General features: G+C 30.6%; 3 protein-coding genes across 6 annotated transcripts; 2 read left to right on the top strand and 1 right to left on the bottom strand.

Annotated features, from left to right (window-relative positions):
* Positions 1-141: 141 nt before the first annotated feature.
* Positions 142-3,135, bottom strand: LOC112792507 (LEAF RUST 10 DISEASE-RESISTANCE LOCUS RECEPTOR-LIKE PROTEIN KINASE-like 1.2). Of its 3 annotated transcripts, XM_072212935.1 has the most exons (6): positions 2,997-3,135; positions 2,716-2,916; positions 1,988-2,313; positions 1,534-1,841; positions 1,290-1,436; positions 142-1,106 (listed from the first exon to the last, which is right to left on the bottom strand). In XM_072212935.1, exons 3-6 carry the CDS (start codon positions 2,137-2,139, stop codon positions 292-294), a joined length of 1,422 nt encoding a protein of 473 aa, XP_072069036.1. In that variant the 5' UTR covers positions 2,140-2,313; positions 2,716-2,916; positions 2,997-3,135; the 3' UTR covers positions 142-291. The 3 variants fall into 3 exon arrangements, with proteins under 3 accessions (XP_072069036.1, XP_072069034.1, XP_072069035.1); XM_072212933.1 differs by having other exon boundaries at positions 1,534-2,313; XM_072212934.1 differs by having other exon boundaries at positions 1,534-2,313; positions 2,716-2,913; positions 2,997-3,123.
* Positions 3,136-4,179: 1,044 nt separating this feature from the next.
* Positions 4,180-5,599, top strand: LOC112792505 (uncharacterized). Of its 2 annotated transcripts, XM_025835773.3 has the most exons (4): positions 4,180-4,551; positions 4,641-4,701; positions 4,813-5,008; positions 5,096-5,599. In XM_025835773.3, exons 1-4 carry the CDS (start codon positions 4,463-4,465, stop codon positions 5,323-5,325), a joined length of 576 nt encoding a protein of 191 aa, XP_025691558.1. In that variant the 5' UTR covers positions 4,180-4,462; the 3' UTR covers positions 5,326-5,599. The 2 variants fall into 2 exon arrangements, with proteins under 2 accessions (XP_025691558.1, XP_025691557.1); XM_025835772.3 differs by having other exon boundaries at positions 4,813-5,599.
* A 2,956-nt stretch (positions 5,600-8,555) lies between these two features.
* LOC112792504 (LEAF RUST 10 DISEASE-RESISTANCE LOCUS RECEPTOR-LIKE PROTEIN KINASE-like 1.2) lies at positions 8,556-11,787 on the top strand. Its single transcript, XM_025835770.3, has 4 exons — positions 8,556-9,411; positions 10,292-10,324; positions 10,413-10,670; positions 10,771-11,787. Exons 1-4 carry the CDS (start codon positions 8,643-8,645, stop codon positions 11,670-11,672), a joined length of 1,962 nt encoding a protein of 653 aa, XP_025691555.1. The 5' UTR covers positions 8,556-8,642; the 3' UTR covers positions 11,673-11,787.
* The last annotated feature ends 7,153 nt before the right edge of the window (positions 11,788-18,940 follow it).

The following is an 18,940-nucleotide window of genomic DNA, read 5'->3' as shown; positions in this document are numbered from 1 at the left end:
TCTTAAAGAGAAGAGATGGTTTGAGAAATCACCTCTTGGTCTCTCAAAATTTAATTGAAGAAACTTTTTACTCTTATACAAAACGAGAGTCTCCTACCCTCTGAAATTACTCTTGTCAGTGGATAGCAAGCAAGCGACAAATTAGAATTAACCATCTGTTTTCTATGACTTCCAATTCAAGCTAAAAAAATGTCTTACAATTCATAATCAAACTAATAGTTCATATTCCTAAGAATTTGATAAAGACGATAAAGACATTAAGTTTCTATGCTTGATAAACAGACAGTATGTTTATGTTATCTGGTTGAACCCCCAAGAACCTTGCTTTATGCCCTCCAATGTCTCTAAGACCTGCTTCATTGATGGCCTGAATTCTTTAGGATGCTGCACACACTGAAATGCCAACTCTGCCACTGCAGTTATAGTTTCCGTAACACTATTGTCCGAGTGAAAACCAAGACTTGGATCCACAAGCTCTTCCAACTCATTGTTCAAGATCTTTCCCATTGCAAAGTTAGCCAAAGTAAAAAGTAGCGGTCCCTGCCTTACAGTGGAAGGCATGGATGATATGAGCTGAAACAAAACCATGCCATAGCTATATACGTCGCTTTTGTCACTCACCTTATTGAATTCAAAGTACTCAGGATCTATATAAGCAGGGGTTCCTACTGGAGCAGTAGAAACATGAGTGACAAAATCAAGATCCCCAAGTGGAAGAAACCGCGCAAGGCCGAAATCTGCAACTTTGGCACATAGATTTTTGTCCAAGAGAATGTTGCTGGGTTTGACATCGCGGTGAATTATACCAGAATGGTGAAGATAGGCTAGTGCAGAAGCAGTCTCAATGGCAATATTTAATCTGGTAGCCCATGGTAGTATGTTTCCAGAATTTCGATGGAGATAGGTTGATAGAGAACCGTTGGAGACATACTCGTAAACTAACAGGAGTTCTTCACTGTCATCAGAACTGCGGCCATACAGCGAGACCAGATTCTGATGGCGCATGAGACTTAGGATCTCAACTTCTCTCGTGAATTGCTTTCTTGTCTTCTCTTTCTTTTCATGGAAACGTTTGATTGCTACCTCATATCCTTGTGGGAGCTTCCCTGAACACAATTGTAATTCTAATTGTAAAATTACACAATATAACTCTAAATAAGTTACACTATAAAGTAATGTCTCTTGAAACTTAAAACTAATAAAGTTAAAGAGAAAGTGTTGTTGCTATAAATTTGCTTTGAACACAAAATAAATAAATAACTAAAGATTAAATATCCAACATGTCTTACCATAGTAAACAGTTCCAAAGCCTCCTTTCCCAACATAATTCTCAAAATGGTTAGTTGCTTTTACAAGCACATCATAAGAAAAGATTTGGAATTGTGACTTCATGTAATCCCAGGAAAACGCCAACGTCAGAGTTTCGGACTTGAAATCTAATTATCACAAAAAAAAAAAAAAAAAAAAACTAAAGAGAATGCAAACACTTGAACACCAGAATTAGAAGCATGAAGAAAGTAGTGGTAATCTCACCTGCAGTCAAATTTAAGTCCCTTCTCTGTTCTCTGATGCCCTTCAAACCCTCAAGCACCTGTGCCATGGATGATGGGCTTAGAGACACATCATAAATCAAGCACTGATATGCTAGCACTGCCACAGAAGTTAGCATCTGCTTTACAGCAGGGTCTGATTCAAACCCAAGGCTTGGATCCAATATCTCCTCCAACGCATTGTTTTCGATTCTACTGATTGTGAAAGTAGCAAGCTTCATGTCTAGTAAGTTTTCCCTCTTCATGTACGAGGGCTTGGATGTTAAAAGCTCACACAACACCACCCCAAAGCTGTATACGTCATTCTTGAAGTTAAGACAAAATTCACCATTATGTGAAACAAAACCAGAAGGGCCTCTGGCAAGTTGCCATGATCCAAGACAGTTCTTAACTTTTGCACCAAAGTTTTCATCCAGAAGAATATTGTGGGATGTTACCTGGTTGTGGATGATGCCATTAGAGTGAAGATATGCCAATGCATTGGCAACATCAATAGCAATATCCAATCGGGTATCCCATGGCAACGTGAGACGCTTTGATCCTTGGCCATGAAGATGATTATGAAGAGCACCATTTGGCACGTACTCATGTGCTAGCAGGAATTCTTTCCCATTAGAACTGTACCCATACACAGACACCACATTTTTATGCGGCAAAAGACTTAAGATTCTGCTTCTGCAGCCTTCTACATGCTTTTCAATTAATTGGAATTCACTTGCCGATAAGCGTTGGATTGCAACTTCACGAAAATCTTCTAGTATACCTAATGAAAAAAAGAGCACCCAATCAATTCCCTGGATAAGCTAATGATTGATAAGTTCATTTTTATGATCTCATATATAAAGCACTTCAATTTATTATTGAGAAATGAATCAATGTTTGAGTAAGGTAAATTCTGACATTATTCTATAACAATTTACAAGTAGCTAATAAAATATAGTCAATAATCAACCAACAAGTTACAGAGAGATTCTTAAGCTTATGTGTACTCAATTATTCTTTACACTATGTATCTATCAATCAATTTTCTATCATAAGTTTTAAACTAGATAAATATATAAAAGTGTATTTGATATAGAAAAAATATAAAATAAATACTCACGATTGTTTTTTGTTAAAGAATCAGAAGAGTAATTATGTTTTTGAAGGAATATTGGCGTCTTACCATGATATACCTTGTGATATGCTCTAGTTCCAAGATTCTTGGATGGATGAAAATGATGACAGGCACTGGCAAGTTCAGTATAGCCCAAGTTTGGTAACTGTGACTTAATATCAAACTCGGTGGATGCATCATAAGTAGTGCACGCAAAGCAGCACTCAAAAGGGGCACACCTCCACTTCATAAGGCTGATATATCTCACTGCTGCAAATCCAATGATGACTACCCGTTACTTAGATACAAGGAAAACATGCATAGAAATAAATAAAAGAGAAGGAAACTACATCTGCAATGACGCGTTGTTTAGTTTACTTGTAGTCAACCCAAGAAACTTTGATTGAACTGCTGGGAAGGAAACTATATATCCCCCCTATATCCAATGATAGCTTCCTCCACTTTTCCTTATATTTGGTCACTCATTCTATTTATTCAGTATTCAACTATTCAACTATTCATAGTTGGTTGCTAGCTCAACTCGAAGTCTCGAACAAATATGTAAAGGGTTATTTTCTATAATAAATGTATTTTAGTTATTTTTTATAAAAAATAAGGAAAAGTCTAGGGACCATCAATTTTTATGTTTTTTGGCCAGCACTTAACCATTAAAAAAAAGTGAGTGATTTCTCACCATTGGATGTAATCTCACACCATTAAAAAAAGAAAAAGTCTAGGAGACCTGCAATTTTAATGAATTTTGGCCAGCATGTAACTAGCAGAGAAAGATGAGTCATTGGATGAAATCTCACATCAATCTCACATCAATCTCACACCATCAAATCATCATTGATGGTTAGTTGATGGCTAACAATCACAAAAATTGTTGGCCCCTAGCATTACTCTTAAAAAAAATTATTGATGGCCAATTGATGGTTACAAAATATCAAAGTTGCTGGCCCCTAGCATTGCTCAAAAAATAATATTAATTTAGACCAATTCAAGATTTAATTTATTATTTTTTTTGGTTAAATTAATTTGTCTAACCTAATTTTGACAAAAATAATACGATTTAATTAATTATAAGTATTAAATTTTAATTAATAAAAAATATCTTTAAAAAAATATTTTAGACATTTTTATCTGAGTAGCTTCCATATATAAAATTATTTGTTAATTTTTATTGTTAGAGAATTTAAAATTTAAAATTAAGATTGAGCTAAAAAAACAGAATTTAAAATGTAAGATAAAAAAGTCCAAGGTAATTTTGCCCTTTTTTCTTGTTGTCTTAGGTATTTTTTAACCCGACAGATGAATGACTAATCTATCGTAAATTGGAGTTCCATTAAAGGGTCCATTAGCCAATAGATTGTTGCATCCATAAAACAGGATTCAAACTTCCACACTTATTTAAGCGGATGAGTGAGATGATCACTCACCATTTGACCAACCCAATTGATTATTTTGCCTATAATTTAAGGGGTTTTTTTTTTGGATATTATTTAAGGTGTTTCAACCTTAATAAATTTGATTGTTTGTTGGGGTTCGAATTGTTGAAGGAAGCCCTCTGGAGAGAATTGGGCTTTCCTGGGCTTCATTTTCGAAAGTCCCGCGAGTCCAGCCCCGCCACCTCAGCTATATTCACCTAAACTGCCTAATTCTATTCTGAGTGGTTTCATAATTTCATTGTTCTTGCTAAATTCCATTCCAGCTTAGACTCCCTACATACTTTGATTGATACCTTCTGCTCTAGGGTGTTACCGATCCAGTTTCGTAAGTTGGTGTTTTTGTGATTTTCAACCCAAGAGAAGAGAGAATGCAGCTATCGTTTGATGCACCTCCTGAGTCCCCAGATGTTGCGGCAAACCCTAACAACGAAGCAGAGGAGGAGAATCCCGAACTTGGGTAAAAATCTTATCTTTTAACTGTTTCAGATCCCATTGTACCACATTCACTTTATTTTATTGAAAATATTCGATTGGTTGGTTGTTCAGGGCTTTACTCTCGGAGCAGATGAGAAGACACGAGTCCTTCTGCGAACCCAATATAAAACCGGTAAGATTCCTCTGCTATTAGGAACTAGGGTTAGGTTAGGGGTAGCTTCTGTTTCCTTTTCTTTTTTCCTATTTGGTTGCTGGAGCCTGGACTTATGAGAATGCAATGCAGGATGAGATTAATCCTATCACTCCTGAGCCTCTTGGAGAGAATGGAGACTTTGCCGTTCACCTTCATTCTCCCCTTACCATAGAAGCGAAACAACTCAAACTGGACTCTGATTCAAATGGTAGCCCTCGAACACCTAAAGGCAGTGTTTTTGACCCCTTTGCACCTGGTCCTGAACATTTGATGCGTGCGCCACAGGGTAAAAAATATCTTGAATTAAATATCGGTGTTTCTAGGCGACTTGATTTTCCTCACTCTCACTCTCTTGATGCTTCCTATGATGAAGAAGAATCTCTTTCGGATCAAGAGATCTTTGACTCTTTATGCAAGGATCTTATGAAGGTCATTGTTTCAAATCAGACTGAGGTTGCTTATTGTACGACGCCTCCTAAGCTTTTGCCGGTATTCAGTGCCAGCCCTGGTACTTGTCCTCCTGCACCTATCAAATTGAGATCAGGAGCCAATCCAAGGAATACGAATTCTGAGGTGGGCTTATGCAAGAAGCTTGAGTTCTGACGAAGCTGATCTATAGTTAATCCCATACATCCATAACTGCTTTGTGTCCAGCTAATTTTAACATATTTTGTTCTGATCTTTTGATCTCTAGTCTACCCTTTGAGACAAACATGAACATTTGCATCTGACTAACATGCTGGCAAGCATTCCAACAGCATTGTATAGTAGTGTAGCCTAGTGTACCGATTGAATTTAATTTATTTTCTATTTGTTATTATTTGATGTTAATTAGATCATCGAGATATATTCTGCGATGCTATTTTTCTTTGTTCAATTGGTAATGTAGCAGTTTTTTATAGTTGGTTACTAGGTAAGTATCGATTGATATATATTTGTAAAAGGGGAGTGCAAGTTGAACAATGACGATCTTGAACAATATGAACAACCACCAATCAAATGAAAATACACTACATTCTAATTTAATACTACTAATTAAATTTAAGATTAATTTATTCTTTTAACCTTATTAATTCATATTGTTCAAAAATATTGTTAATTATTTATATTTTTTCTTTATAAAAATACCATGTTGGTAGGAGGAATGGTCAGAATTGAACAAGTGAGGTTGTTAGGAAAGGGATTTTGTTGATTTTGAAAATATTGTATTTTTTGAATAAGATTGCTTTTGAACATGTTTTTTATAATTAAACATAATCATAAAAAATTCACAAAATTATGCAATTTCAATGAATAAATATAAGATAAATTGATAAAATTCACTCGTTTTAATTTAAAATTCATAATAAAACATGAGTTTGTCACTTATGCCATGAAACGGAGACTGTGACAATTCGGACATTTCCGACGTAAACTGTGGTATTCTATAGCAATTTATATTTGCCTATATAATCTCCTTAAAAATTACATGTCATTGTTAATATAAAAATTCATAACAACTACCTTAATATTTTTATTACATAGACCTTTCACGTAAATAATCTTCAAGTTCAATACATTTCTTCATAGTAGCTTTCAGATTCTTCGAATCTAATTTCTTTGATTTATACTGACGTTGAATCTAATTTAAATATGGAATTCATACAAGAAATTGAAAAGTAGAGTTTTGTTTAAGTGCTACAAGTTAAATTGATCTTTTGAGATTAACAATATAAAATTTATATTGGAGTACTAGAAAAAAAATTGATAAGAATTATTCTCATTTTCTAAACGCACAATGGAATAACAAAAGAAAATGAGAGGTTAAAGTCTTAATACTATGTGATTTATTGTAATGCATTAAATACATATGTACGAATAGTTGAAGTCGTTATATATTTTGGTATTGTTTGTACGAACTATATCATGCTTTTTTTTTGTGCTGAGTTTAATATAATACTACTTATGAAAACTTATATTATTTTTATTCCAGTTTCGTTTATATCAGATTGTAATGAATTTAGAATGGTACACCAAAAAGAATGAATATTAAGTTAATTAACTCATGATAATTAGAATGATATGCATACAACACATAATTCTTCATTTTATACCAGTTTAAGTTCCATTTTAGATAAATAAAAAAGATTTTTATTTTATATGAATATAAGTTTAATACATTATAGTTTAGGTTAACTAGTGTAGTGTCAAAACTAAAAAAGATGTGCAGAATATAAACTTAACCTAGATCGTACTTAAGTACCTGCCAAACTAAAAAACATGTGCAGAGTATAAACTCAACCTAGATCGTACTCCTGTCACAATTTGTATAAAAATTAAAAATAGGAAAGATGCATATATATTTTTTTATATAAAATAGAAGACTCAAATCCGCAACCTCTTAATTGAGTATAAAAAGACTATGTCATTTGATCTATTACTCATTGGCATAGGAAAAATGCATTTGCGTCTTCAATATATAAATGTTGTATTTTGGTAATATTAAAGGACAAATAATTTATTTTGGTAGCTTGTCCTTATTTATAATTTATTATATCTTGTTAAAATATCTTACTCTTTTAAATTTAAATGTTTTATTTTTTAAAACAAAAAACTCAATACAATAAGATAGAACATCAATAAAAAAAATATCAGTTCCTATTCCGAATGAATCAACAAGCATCAGATCTCCGACTGCTTATTAGTTTAATGACAATTTATTTTTATTTTCAGTTGTGTTGACTGTTGAGCTATTAAACTTCTTTAATTGTCGTATTTGAATTCTATTGTCGTTATATTTCATTAGATCAAGACTTTGTTAGCTATTGTGTATTTTGGCTTGTTGATTTCAATCTTATGACATTGCATAATAGTATGGTAGAATTTTTTTTATTTGATTGAAAAAACCGAACAAACCGAACCAAACCAAATCGATTTTAATTGATTTGGTTTGGTTCGGATGATTTTGAAAAAAAAATCGAACTAAACTGAACCGCAGCTTAATTAAACGATCGGATCGGATGACTTTTCCTTTAAAAACCGAACCAAACCGCACCACGAACACCCCTAAAGATAGAACATCAATCAAAAAAATATTAAATAGATAAAATAAATTAATTTTTAATCATCTTCTATAATATCATCTACAACTTAAAAAATTAAATATCACTCTATTTTTTACAACTTCTAATCAATCTGATAAACTACTTTTACAATATCTATTTCTTGATTCCTAAAAATTTATCATTTCTTAACAACTAAATACTCCAAATAATAACAATAAAATCAAACTCATTAACCTTCTATCAATTCGATATTGAGGTTTCAATGCTAAAAATCAATAGAAATATCTGAGCCATTGCATGTAAAAACAAACATAAAATATAATATAATGTGCTTGCCGCTATCTTTTGAAGTCAGCATTTGATAATTTTCCTTAGATAAACTTCAATAGAAACACCTCTGAATAAATTATTCCTTATTGAAAGAAGTCAACATGACGGTTTGAATGCAACTTTGAAGCAGTATGGATAGCAAAGTGATTTATTTGAGGCAGATGGAAATGACTACAATCTAATTAAGAATTTACTTAATGACCTAAACTATGAGATTTATAAAAATCAGAAGTCAAATTTTGTTCTTGTCGCACTTCGATTTTATTATATACTTATACAATATAGGCAGCTTTGCATCCACAGATACATAAATCATAAATTTCTGTCTGCATAAAAATAGTCAAAATAAATAATAACGATATAATATAATTTTTTGAACAAGCCTGATTTGAATAATCACAAGTCAAATCTCAAATAGACAACTCTTCTAATATTGCGTCATATGAATAGTCAATCATCATATGCATAGAAAGAACGCAAGCAATTAATAATTCTATCAAACTTTCCATCTTTCATTATCAGCATCTCCACCTCCAGGTTCTATCTATGGCGGTGCAAATACATGAAAACCTTGTTAGATCAACGTTTACTATATCTCTGTTATGCTTGGCCACTTTGGCAAAACTTTCAATCTCTCAAGAAAGTGACAGATATGAAGCGTGCTCCAAGGCTTACAGCTGCGGAGAAATAGCCAACATCTACTATCCTTTCTGGGGAGGGAGCAGGCCAAGCTATTGCGGCATCAGCCAGCAATTCAAGCTCAGCTGCGACGCTAATCGCAACACCTCCATTCAAATTGGCTCACAGAGTTTTCATGTGCTGAATATCGATCAACCTGCTTGCAACATAACAATGGTTAGAACTGGGATTGCCTATGATCAATGTTCTTCTCATTTAACCAACACTTCCTTAGAGACAAGCATGTTTCGCTTCTCGCCAAACGTTAGGAACGTCTCAATCTTCTATGACTGCGCTGGCAACAACAATGAAACAATACACTCTTTCCCTTGCAAGGATGATCCCAATAAGCGAGCTTTTTATGGGGATTTGGGAGTGGCGGTTGCTCAGAACTGCAAAGGAGTTCATGTGGAAGTGCAGGCGATAGAGGAAGTGAGAGCTAATGAGGATGGAATTGAAGGGTTGAATAGAGCCTTGAGTGCTGGGTTTGATGTGAATTATAGTTCACCTTTTGGCATTCAAAGATGCATAGGATGCATGTCGACTAAGGGAATATGCGGATCCAAAGATGAGTTTCAGTTTACTTGCTATTGCCCTGATGGAACTAATCATTCTTTGGATTGTTCTCATCATCATAGTATGTCTTCTTACCTTCTTATTTTCTTCATGTGAATATATATGACAATCGGACAATGGTTTTAGAAATGGGTTTATATTAGAGAAAAGATTTTGGTGCAAGAGTTTATGTCTATCTTGAAATCTTGATGAATCTGTATTGCCACTATAGAAGATGTGGAAATATTGAAAGTAGTTGACTTTACCATTGATATTCCCAATAATCCACTCTCATTTCCTCAGTACTTATCACCACACCTCTTGAAAGCATAAACCATGGTTATCCTCTGGTTGCTCTAGTTTTTCTAGAGGAAGAATGTTAGAAGGCCATCCGAAATTATTGTTTTTGACAATCAATTAGTCATCAATGTTTAAAGATGCGAGTTAAAGTATGTTGTTGGATTAAATGATGGCAAAAAACAATAAATTCTGATGAACTTCTAGCATTTTTCTATCTAAACTTTATGTACATGGTTAATTTCTTTTGTTTACATAAATATTATTTTTTGTGGTAGTTCTCAGAGGAGAAAAGCCAGAGTCTTTGCCTGTTAGTTTCTATCCAATAAAGATTGTTGCTTTTTCAGATTGGAGACGAGGCAGACCCATGCTTCCTTTTTACTTTTAATGGTCTACCTTTATCCTTATGTTTTCACACTGCACGACAATTTTTACTTTGACCAGTTTGAATTATCTAATATCTAACTATGATATTTTTCTTTGAAAAGGAAAAAGTTTAACGTTTTCTATTGCTAAAACAGTAGGGTTTTTATGCAACCATAAAGTATTCTGCTTAACCTTAATTTGAATTGGCAAATGAATTTGATGGGTATGTGTATACAATATGAAGTTATTTGACAATATTCATCTCATTCAAACTTTGTCCTCTATCTCAACCGTTTCAGGTAAATTGAATTGGAAGAAGAAAGTTGCTATAGGTAACAAATGCAATCTTTATGAATAATTTATTTTCACTAAGCCCTATAAACATCATATCAATTGAAAAATCCAACTCATTCTTCGTAGGAGTTGCTGCTGCTGTGCTTAGTGCAGTTATATTAGGCATTGCCTTTAGTCTCTATTACCGTCGATGGAAGAAGAATTTTCAAGATGTATCATTTATACCATCTCACAGCATGTCTTCTTTTTTAGAAGACACTGAAAAGGGACATCAAAAATACTCTGGACTCCAATTCTTTGCCTATAGAGAACTTCAAGAGGCCACAAACAACTTTGATTCAGACAGAGAACTAGGAGATGGAGGCTTTGGGAAAGTATATTTTGGTATCCACAGCAATATCCTTAATGATCAAAGAGTTATAAATACATAATTGCTTGCTTTTTTAAGTCATTAGTTTCAAATGTTTCATACTTGTTTGGTCAGGAAAACTTGGAGACGGCCGTTTTGTTGCTGTGAAAAAGATGTATGAGAACAATTACAGGACAGTAGAGCAATTTATGAATGAAATTGAGATCTTAACAGGCTTGCGCCACCAAAATCTGGTATCATTGTATGGATGTAATTCCAGCCACAGCAGTGAATTAATGCTTGTCTACGAATATGTTTCGAACGGAACAGTTGCAGATCATCTCCACGGGCAGAAAGCGAAATCTGGTGCTCTATGTTGGGATACTCGAATGAACATTGCTATAGACACAGCTAGTGCATTGGTATATCTTCATGCTTCAGACATCATCCATAGAGATGTTAAAACCAATAATATCCTTCTTGATGATCACTTTAGAGCCAAAGTAGCCGATTTTGGACTCTCAAGACTATTTCCAAACCACTTAACTCACATTTCAACAGCGCCACAAGGCACACCTGGTTATGTTGATCCGGAGTACCACGAGTACTACCAGCTGACAGATAGAAGCGATGTATACAGCTTTGGAGTTGTGCTGATTGAACTAATATCTTCAATGCGTGCAGTTGACATAACAAGGCATAGGCATGAGATCAATTTGTCCAACATGGCCATGAAGAAGATTCAGAGTGGTGCGTTGCATGAGATTGTAGACAAAAGCCTTGGATTCGAATCGGATTTGAGGGTAAGGAAGATGATCAATGGTGTTGCAGAGTTGGCATTTCGGTGCTTGCAGAGTTCTAAGGATATGAGGCCTTCAATGGTACAAGTGTTGGATACTTTGAAGGATATACAAAGTGATGGGAAATATAAAAGCAAACGAGAGGTGATGGATATATCAAAACAAGAAGATAACGATGCAACCCTGCTTAAGAACGAACCACCTCCACCTTCACCTGATTCAAATGGGAAAGTATAGGTAGACAATAAGAATACTAAACAATGTGAACAATGGATATGTCGAATGTTTAATTCAATGAGTATACATATAATTATGTTCATTATTTTTTATTGGATGGTTTTTTTTTATTCGATTTACTTATGCACAATTAACAATGAATGGATGATCAATTCATTAACTGTGCTGATGGGTTATCATAATGTTAGGGTTTAGGGAATAATTTGAAAATGGAGTATTTTTTTTCTTTGTTGTGCCAATTCTAGAACCCATTATTTACATGGTCTACCTAACAAAATCCAATTCAAATTTGTTGACCAACTAATGTACACCACCAATTTGGAACATGAATTCTTGTCATTTACTATTGTTTAGGAGAGTTCCTTTCTCCTTTTTTGGCATTCATTTCTAGAGTTAACGTCGATTGGATTAGATACGACCAAAATCTCAATTTGATCGGCACTAAAATTATTAGACTTTTTTTTTATTTTTTTCAAAATTAAAAATGAGATTCGAACCCAAAATCTCTATGCGAAGATGAGAAGACTATACCACATATTTACTCTTAAAATATTATTAAACATACTTTTTTAAATAATAAAAATAAAATAATATAATATATATGATAATTATTAAATAAATAAAATATAAAAAATATTTATTTATTTATTTTTACAGATATGCAAATATACAATATATGTTTAAAATCTATAATCCAATTTTAGTAGTGTACGAGATTCAACCCAATAATAGATCAGATCAATATCCATAACTTTTGGGAGGGGTCAAAGTTTAGTTTACCAACAACAAGCTTAGGAATGAAACTCAAATTTGTATTGAAATATTAAAAAAAAAAAGTACAACATGACCCACAAATTCAAAGCCGAATATTCAAACCCGAATTTGATCCACCAACCCTCTCTAGGTTAACAGAATAACACATGACTGTTTCTATACAGTTTTGGTGGGTAGCTCCCAAGGTTAATGTTTGGGCCGGGGAGTTTTGATAACTAAAATAATATTGGACTGTTGTTGACGTTTTTAGGTTTTGATTGGAAACCTTTTTTTTTTGTCAAATGTCAATCAACAAATAAGGAATAGATCTTGTCCAAAACAAAAAGAATATAATATAAAGAAGAGAACATAATGTTAAGCCTATATAGTTGGGCCAAAATTTATTTTCAGGAGAACCAAAATAAAATTTATGACAGCTCAACAAATTAAAAAAAACAAAAAATACTTTTAATATTAAAAAGAATTCAATAAACCTTATCATTACTTATTATGCTCTAGCAGAGAAGCTTTAGATTTGGACAATGACAAAACGTTACAAGCTACCTTTTCAAAGTTCCATGTATTTGTGAATCCCTCTCCTTTATATTTTTTATTTTTTGTGATGGAATAAATAATTGCATTCCTCGGCCATTCACAAAGCTGGATGTTCTCTTTATCCTTTCTTTGCCATCCACTTAACCCAATCTATCTTTACAAAAAGGTTCTTAGATTCTTCAAAAATGAGTTGTGTAATATATAGTTATTTTTGCTTTATATGTATATAGTAAGTTGACACAGATGTTGAATATGAGTTATGATGTGAGTAGCAGTAGCACATTATCGGTGATTGCCTTTTTTTTTCTTAAATCATGATTGATATATGAATTTTTATTGTATGATTTTGATCATTCTCTTTTTTGTTTTGAGTTGGATACTCTTTTCATATCATTCTTCATTTTATTTTGACTTTAATAATACTTTTTTATTTATCAAAAAGAAATTCCGAATACAAACATGAAAAAAAAATAAGAATCAAATTTTTAACTAATAATTAGTCAATTGTTAGTAGAGAGAAAATTAATTTTCTTAACCAAAATTGTGTTTAAAAAAATAAAAGATTCGTATTGAATAAAAGGACATCTGTAAACGAAGAAAAAGAAGAGCAACTATTAACTAAGAAAACGAAAGAGGTGCCTAACCAATACTCAGGTTAACCATAGATTCATGGTTGAGTCACTGTCTTGGGTATAAAGGCATTCAAATTAGTGAATGTCAAAAGATTATGACATATCTCGTCATCCACCACCACTTGATGCAACAGTCTAAAGCACTACCAGAATTTTGTCTTTGTCAATAAATAATTATAATTTTATATTATTATATAATTCGTATTTTAATTTTCTTATTTGGAATCTTTGATATGTTTCTCCCATTGTCCATTGATATAAATTATTTGCTTTTTCACCTATATAGATATACCCTATTTAATTTGAAATTCTTTTAGAGTATGATAATATATGATATATCCACTAATCAAAAATCATTATTTTTAGTTGAATGAAAGGACAGATTACACTGACATGGATGTGGAGATCAATGATATTATCTACTTACATTATTTTTAGTTTAATAAAGAGATCCCATAATCACTATAAGGAGCATGATATATATATATAATCTATACTTACATTATTGCATTATGATGACAAGTACTATTATCCCCCTTGTCATTATCATAATCAAATAAATCACCAATAGGATATTGGATTATAGCATGGTGGAGAATGGAAGCCGAAAGTAGTGTAGAGCATTTGCCATCCACTAACTTCCTGTTAGAAGCAGCCAAGAGGAACACCAATCATATAAAAATGGTTCAAAAATAATATAAAGGGACAAGCAACGTGATTGTTTTCCAAGATTTCCCAAGTGATCAATTCCGTTAGGAAGCCAATGGAGTATTTGTACAATGTGTACAATAGGCTATTTATTTAGTTTAATATAAGTTAAAAATGAACATTTAGAATAAAATACTACTAATTTCTTAAATACAATACACTCATACTATCTAGAATAACCATCCGGGTACCAGGAATAATAAACATCTGATATCCTACTGAATCGAACATTCCTAAATCTCCATTATACACATTGTACAGATACTCCATTGGCTCCCTATACTTTCTCTTTCTTTATTATTGATGATAGAAATTTGTTGATCACTGAATTAGTCGTTATCTAAAAGATTTTTTCTAAGTGATATAAAGCTTTTCTTAATTAGATCTACACTACTAGCTAGTGTAGTGATTTTTCTTTTATTAAAGAATAAGAAGCAATCAATATATAGTCATGTTACCTTTGCATTGTATGAGGTGACAAAAGAAGGTGTCATTTTATGTGTGTAGCCAAAAGAGATGCATGGTAATAGGCGGCATATAGTGTTTGGGGGTGTCGATGAATGTTTTATATACAGTGATGGCAAGATATGAACTCCCAACATGAATTTGTCGCCTCTTAATGGAACGACCAAACCCATTGACACTTTCAATAGGGACACATGCATCTCTATCTTCATTCTTTCAGCCTTTTATACCATACCCACCTTCTTCTCACGTGCATCTGCTATTTTGTTAGATTTAATTTGGTAAAATTTTACTGTTTAAAAGTTAATTTATTAAGCAAACGAAATATAACTCAAATGACATAACATTTTTTTATACTCATTTAGAGGTCGCGAATAATAAAATATGAATAATTTTAATAATCACAATTAAAAAAAATAGATAACATTTAAAATAACCTTAATAAATATTAGAAATAAATGTAAATTTTTTAATATATAAAATTATTATTAGATTTTTTAATTTTAAAAACACAAACTAATGTAAAAAATATATTAAATTTTTTCAAAAACAGTCCAAATTTTTCAATCTAAAAATATAAGTATATATATGATTTTTTTATTTATTAAACATAAATAATTTGTATTTTTTAAGAACACAAACGCCTCTCGAAAAATTTATCAAACGAACCGATTTTATTATACCCTATTTGCAACCTCAAATGAACTCTGTTTATTTTTCAATTTTTCAATATAGGAAGGGGATTTATTCTTTTTTCCTTTTAAACTTTTAGTTAGCAGTAAAAAGAATGTATATAAAAATAAAATCCAAGAATAAAATAACGAGCACAACGCAAATTAAAGTTTGACAGCCATTGTTCGCCAACCAAACCTTCGTCTTTTATGCTTGCTTTTGTCCAGTATATGGAATATCTTGCTCTGTATATATAAGAAACTTGAAATGGATTTAGAGTAAAAGCTTTACCTTAAAGAGTTGTGGAAAACAAAATTTGTTTTAAAAATATTTGTAACAACATAAATTTATTAGTATTTAAAAAGTTGGTTGGCATAATTAATATTCATCAAGAAAGTTATGAGATATTCATTTATTTCTTAAACGACTTAAGACATTAAATTAGTTCTAAAGGTTGAACTTTATTTCAAATAAGTTACCACTTCAATTCAATTATTCTTTTTTTAGATTAATTTTTTATTTTTTATGGTATCTCCAGGTTCAATAAATAAAGGACTAATTTATCGGAATTTGAACTTTATTTAAAAGTCTGTTGTTAGTCAATGAACTATTGCATATATATGTCTGGATTCAAATCACTTGACACTTGCTTAAACAAACAAGTAAACTGATCACTTTATCAAACCAAATTGATTTTCTTTTTTAGATTACTAATTCATACCGGTTTTAGTCTTTCAAAAAGCAAATTAATGTCATAATAAATATATAATAACCTTAATTAATTTGAATTGGTCCAGTGGTAAGCTCATTGTCGGCATAAATAAGTGTCGGAGATTCAAATCTTGTCTTGTGTATCTGCAACCGCAACGGATTAGTCCTTGACTTATTGGGTTGGAAGATACCATTGGCAACCAAAAAATATTTTATAATATATTAATCTTTATTTGATGATCAATTATTTGATATTTTATTCTATTTTTTATTGGCATTAGATTTTTTAATTATACGTGATTAAAAACGGTTTTGTTAAAGGATTAATCTTTTAAACTAACAAAATAATAGATGAACAAAGATTAAAAAAAAGAGAAAAAGGTTTAAAAATAAATAAAAGAGAAATGTTAAACGATTATCAACTGAAAAATTAAATTAATTTTTAATTTTTAATAAAATATATATAATTAAAAGAGTAATAAAAAACAACTATAGAGTAATAAAAGTTAAATAATGATAGTCCTATTACTTGTAACATATATCTATACTTTTGTCTTTCTCCGTGACATTCTCAAATCTCAAAAGCTTCAATTGGCAGTAAAAAACATATGGGACTCTCCTCCAATAATCAATAGAACTATTATTATTATTATTATTATTATTATTATTATTATTATTATTATTATTATTGAGGTAATAATAATAATAATAATGGAATTGTAGGTAAGTGAGGCCTTATTATTATTACAAGAACTGATCAAAAAATTTTTTACAAGAAACTACTAAAGGTCAACAAGACAAGACTTGGTGCGTATAATGTATGCTTTTGAGCTTGAACTTGACCTACATGCAGTCGCAACAAGCATATACAAACACATACACAGTTCCTCCATGTTCACCACTTCACTAATTGGAGATCCAGACTGATTGATAAGACAAAGAAATTAAAGCTATGTTACTATATATGCTTACTACAATTATTCACATGAACAATAATATCAACATCCACCTCATCAGTCGGCAAAAAGCAACACACATATATATAGTTAATTAAATATGCATCAACACAAAATATTTCCTCACAATTATAACTGCTTCATCATCAACACATTAATAATATTGACAAAGTGATGTTTATAGCAACTAACTCTAATTTGATCAATTTTGAGTTACTTTTGATTTTTATAGTAATTAAAATGATTTAAAATTAAAAATATTTTTATGTTACATCTAATTTTAATTTTATTTTAGATTATATAAATGATACATAAATATTTGAATGACTATATATCATAAACAGTAATTTAAAATTAAAAGTAAAATTTATTCTTTCAAGATTTAGTTTTAGTTTAATTAAAATTTTATATTATTTTTAATTATTTTATTAACATAATTATATAAGTAGCAAAATTTTATTGATTTTCTATTAAGGTGATATTATTTTTATTTCATCAATCAATTCCAATGCAAATTTCAATTATAAATTAATTCATTTCTTTAAAGTATCAAAAGTGATATTCTAAAAACATTTAGTTGAAAATGTTCAAAAAGCTTGCATTAGATACCATCTTTAAAATGATATTGGTATCAATAATAAGGAGATATTACGGGAATAGATCCTCTCTTTTTTTTTCCTTAATTATTGGTAAAAGGTGATCTCCCATCTTACATTCTTTAAGTGGGATTAAGAAAAAAATACATGAGAAAAAATATTGAACAAGAGATCACACTTTATACAAAAAATAAGAATCTATTTTTTGAGATTCCTTATCATTTTGAGGAAAGATTAGTAAAATGCTAGCACTTATATAATATATTAAAGGGAACCACTCAAATAAAGACGTCTAAAACGTCTTTATTTAAAGATATTTTTTAGTAATTAAAATTTAACACATATAGTCTAATTAAATCATATTATTTTTATTAAAATTAGGCCAAACAAATTAATTTAATAAAAAAAACAGTGGATCAAATTTTGAATTGGTCTAAATTAATATTATTTTTTATAAATAATAACTACAATATCCTTATTATAATAGAAAATAACTAAAATATTTCAATAATATATATATATATATTAATTTTGAAAACTCTAAATCCTAACTCTATAACGATAGAGAAGTAAATGGCTAGAATTTAAGATTCTCAAAATTAATATATATAATAGGAGTATTTTAGTTATTTTTTATAATAAGGATATTGTAGTAATTTTATATAAAAAATAATATTAATTTAGATCTGTTGAAATTTTGATTCACTATTTTTTCAATTAAATTAATTTGTTTGGTTTAATTTTGATAAAAATAACATGATTTAATTGGATTATATGTGTTAAATTTTAATTACTAAAAATCATCCTTAAAAAAAGACGTTTAAGACGTCTTTATTTGAGTGACTTCTTATATTAAATCCCCGTTAAATGAATATTATAACATTGTAATAAAAATTCAATTAAAATATACTCAAATAAATTATATATACTCAGTTGTACACATTTTGTTATTCTATTTTTTTAATTATCTTCTTATCAATTTGATAAAAGAATAGATCCAAATCAATTTAATAGTAAGTTCTTTCTTAATTATTTACAAATTTTTTATTTTTTCAACCAAAATACACAAATTTTTTAATTTTCATATTTACTGAATTATTAATTTTGTAATTTATATTTTTTATTTTAGTCAAATTTTCACAATTTAATTAAAATTATTTAAAACAATTGAAAATCATTTAAGTACAAATTAAAATGAGATTAAGTATTAGAAAGACAAA

The sequence above is a fragment of the Arachis hypogaea genome, chromosome 13, assembly GCF_003086295.3.
Source record: "Arachis hypogaea cultivar Tifrunner chromosome 13, arahy.Tifrunner.gnm2.J5K5, whole genome shotgun sequence".
In the NCBI taxonomy this organism is placed as follows: domain Eukaryota; kingdom Viridiplantae; phylum Streptophyta; class Magnoliopsida; order Fabales; family Fabaceae; genus Arachis; species Arachis hypogaea.
The sequence above is the reverse complement of the archived record's forward strand: the minus strand, read 5'-3'. Positions and strand labels throughout refer to the sequence as shown.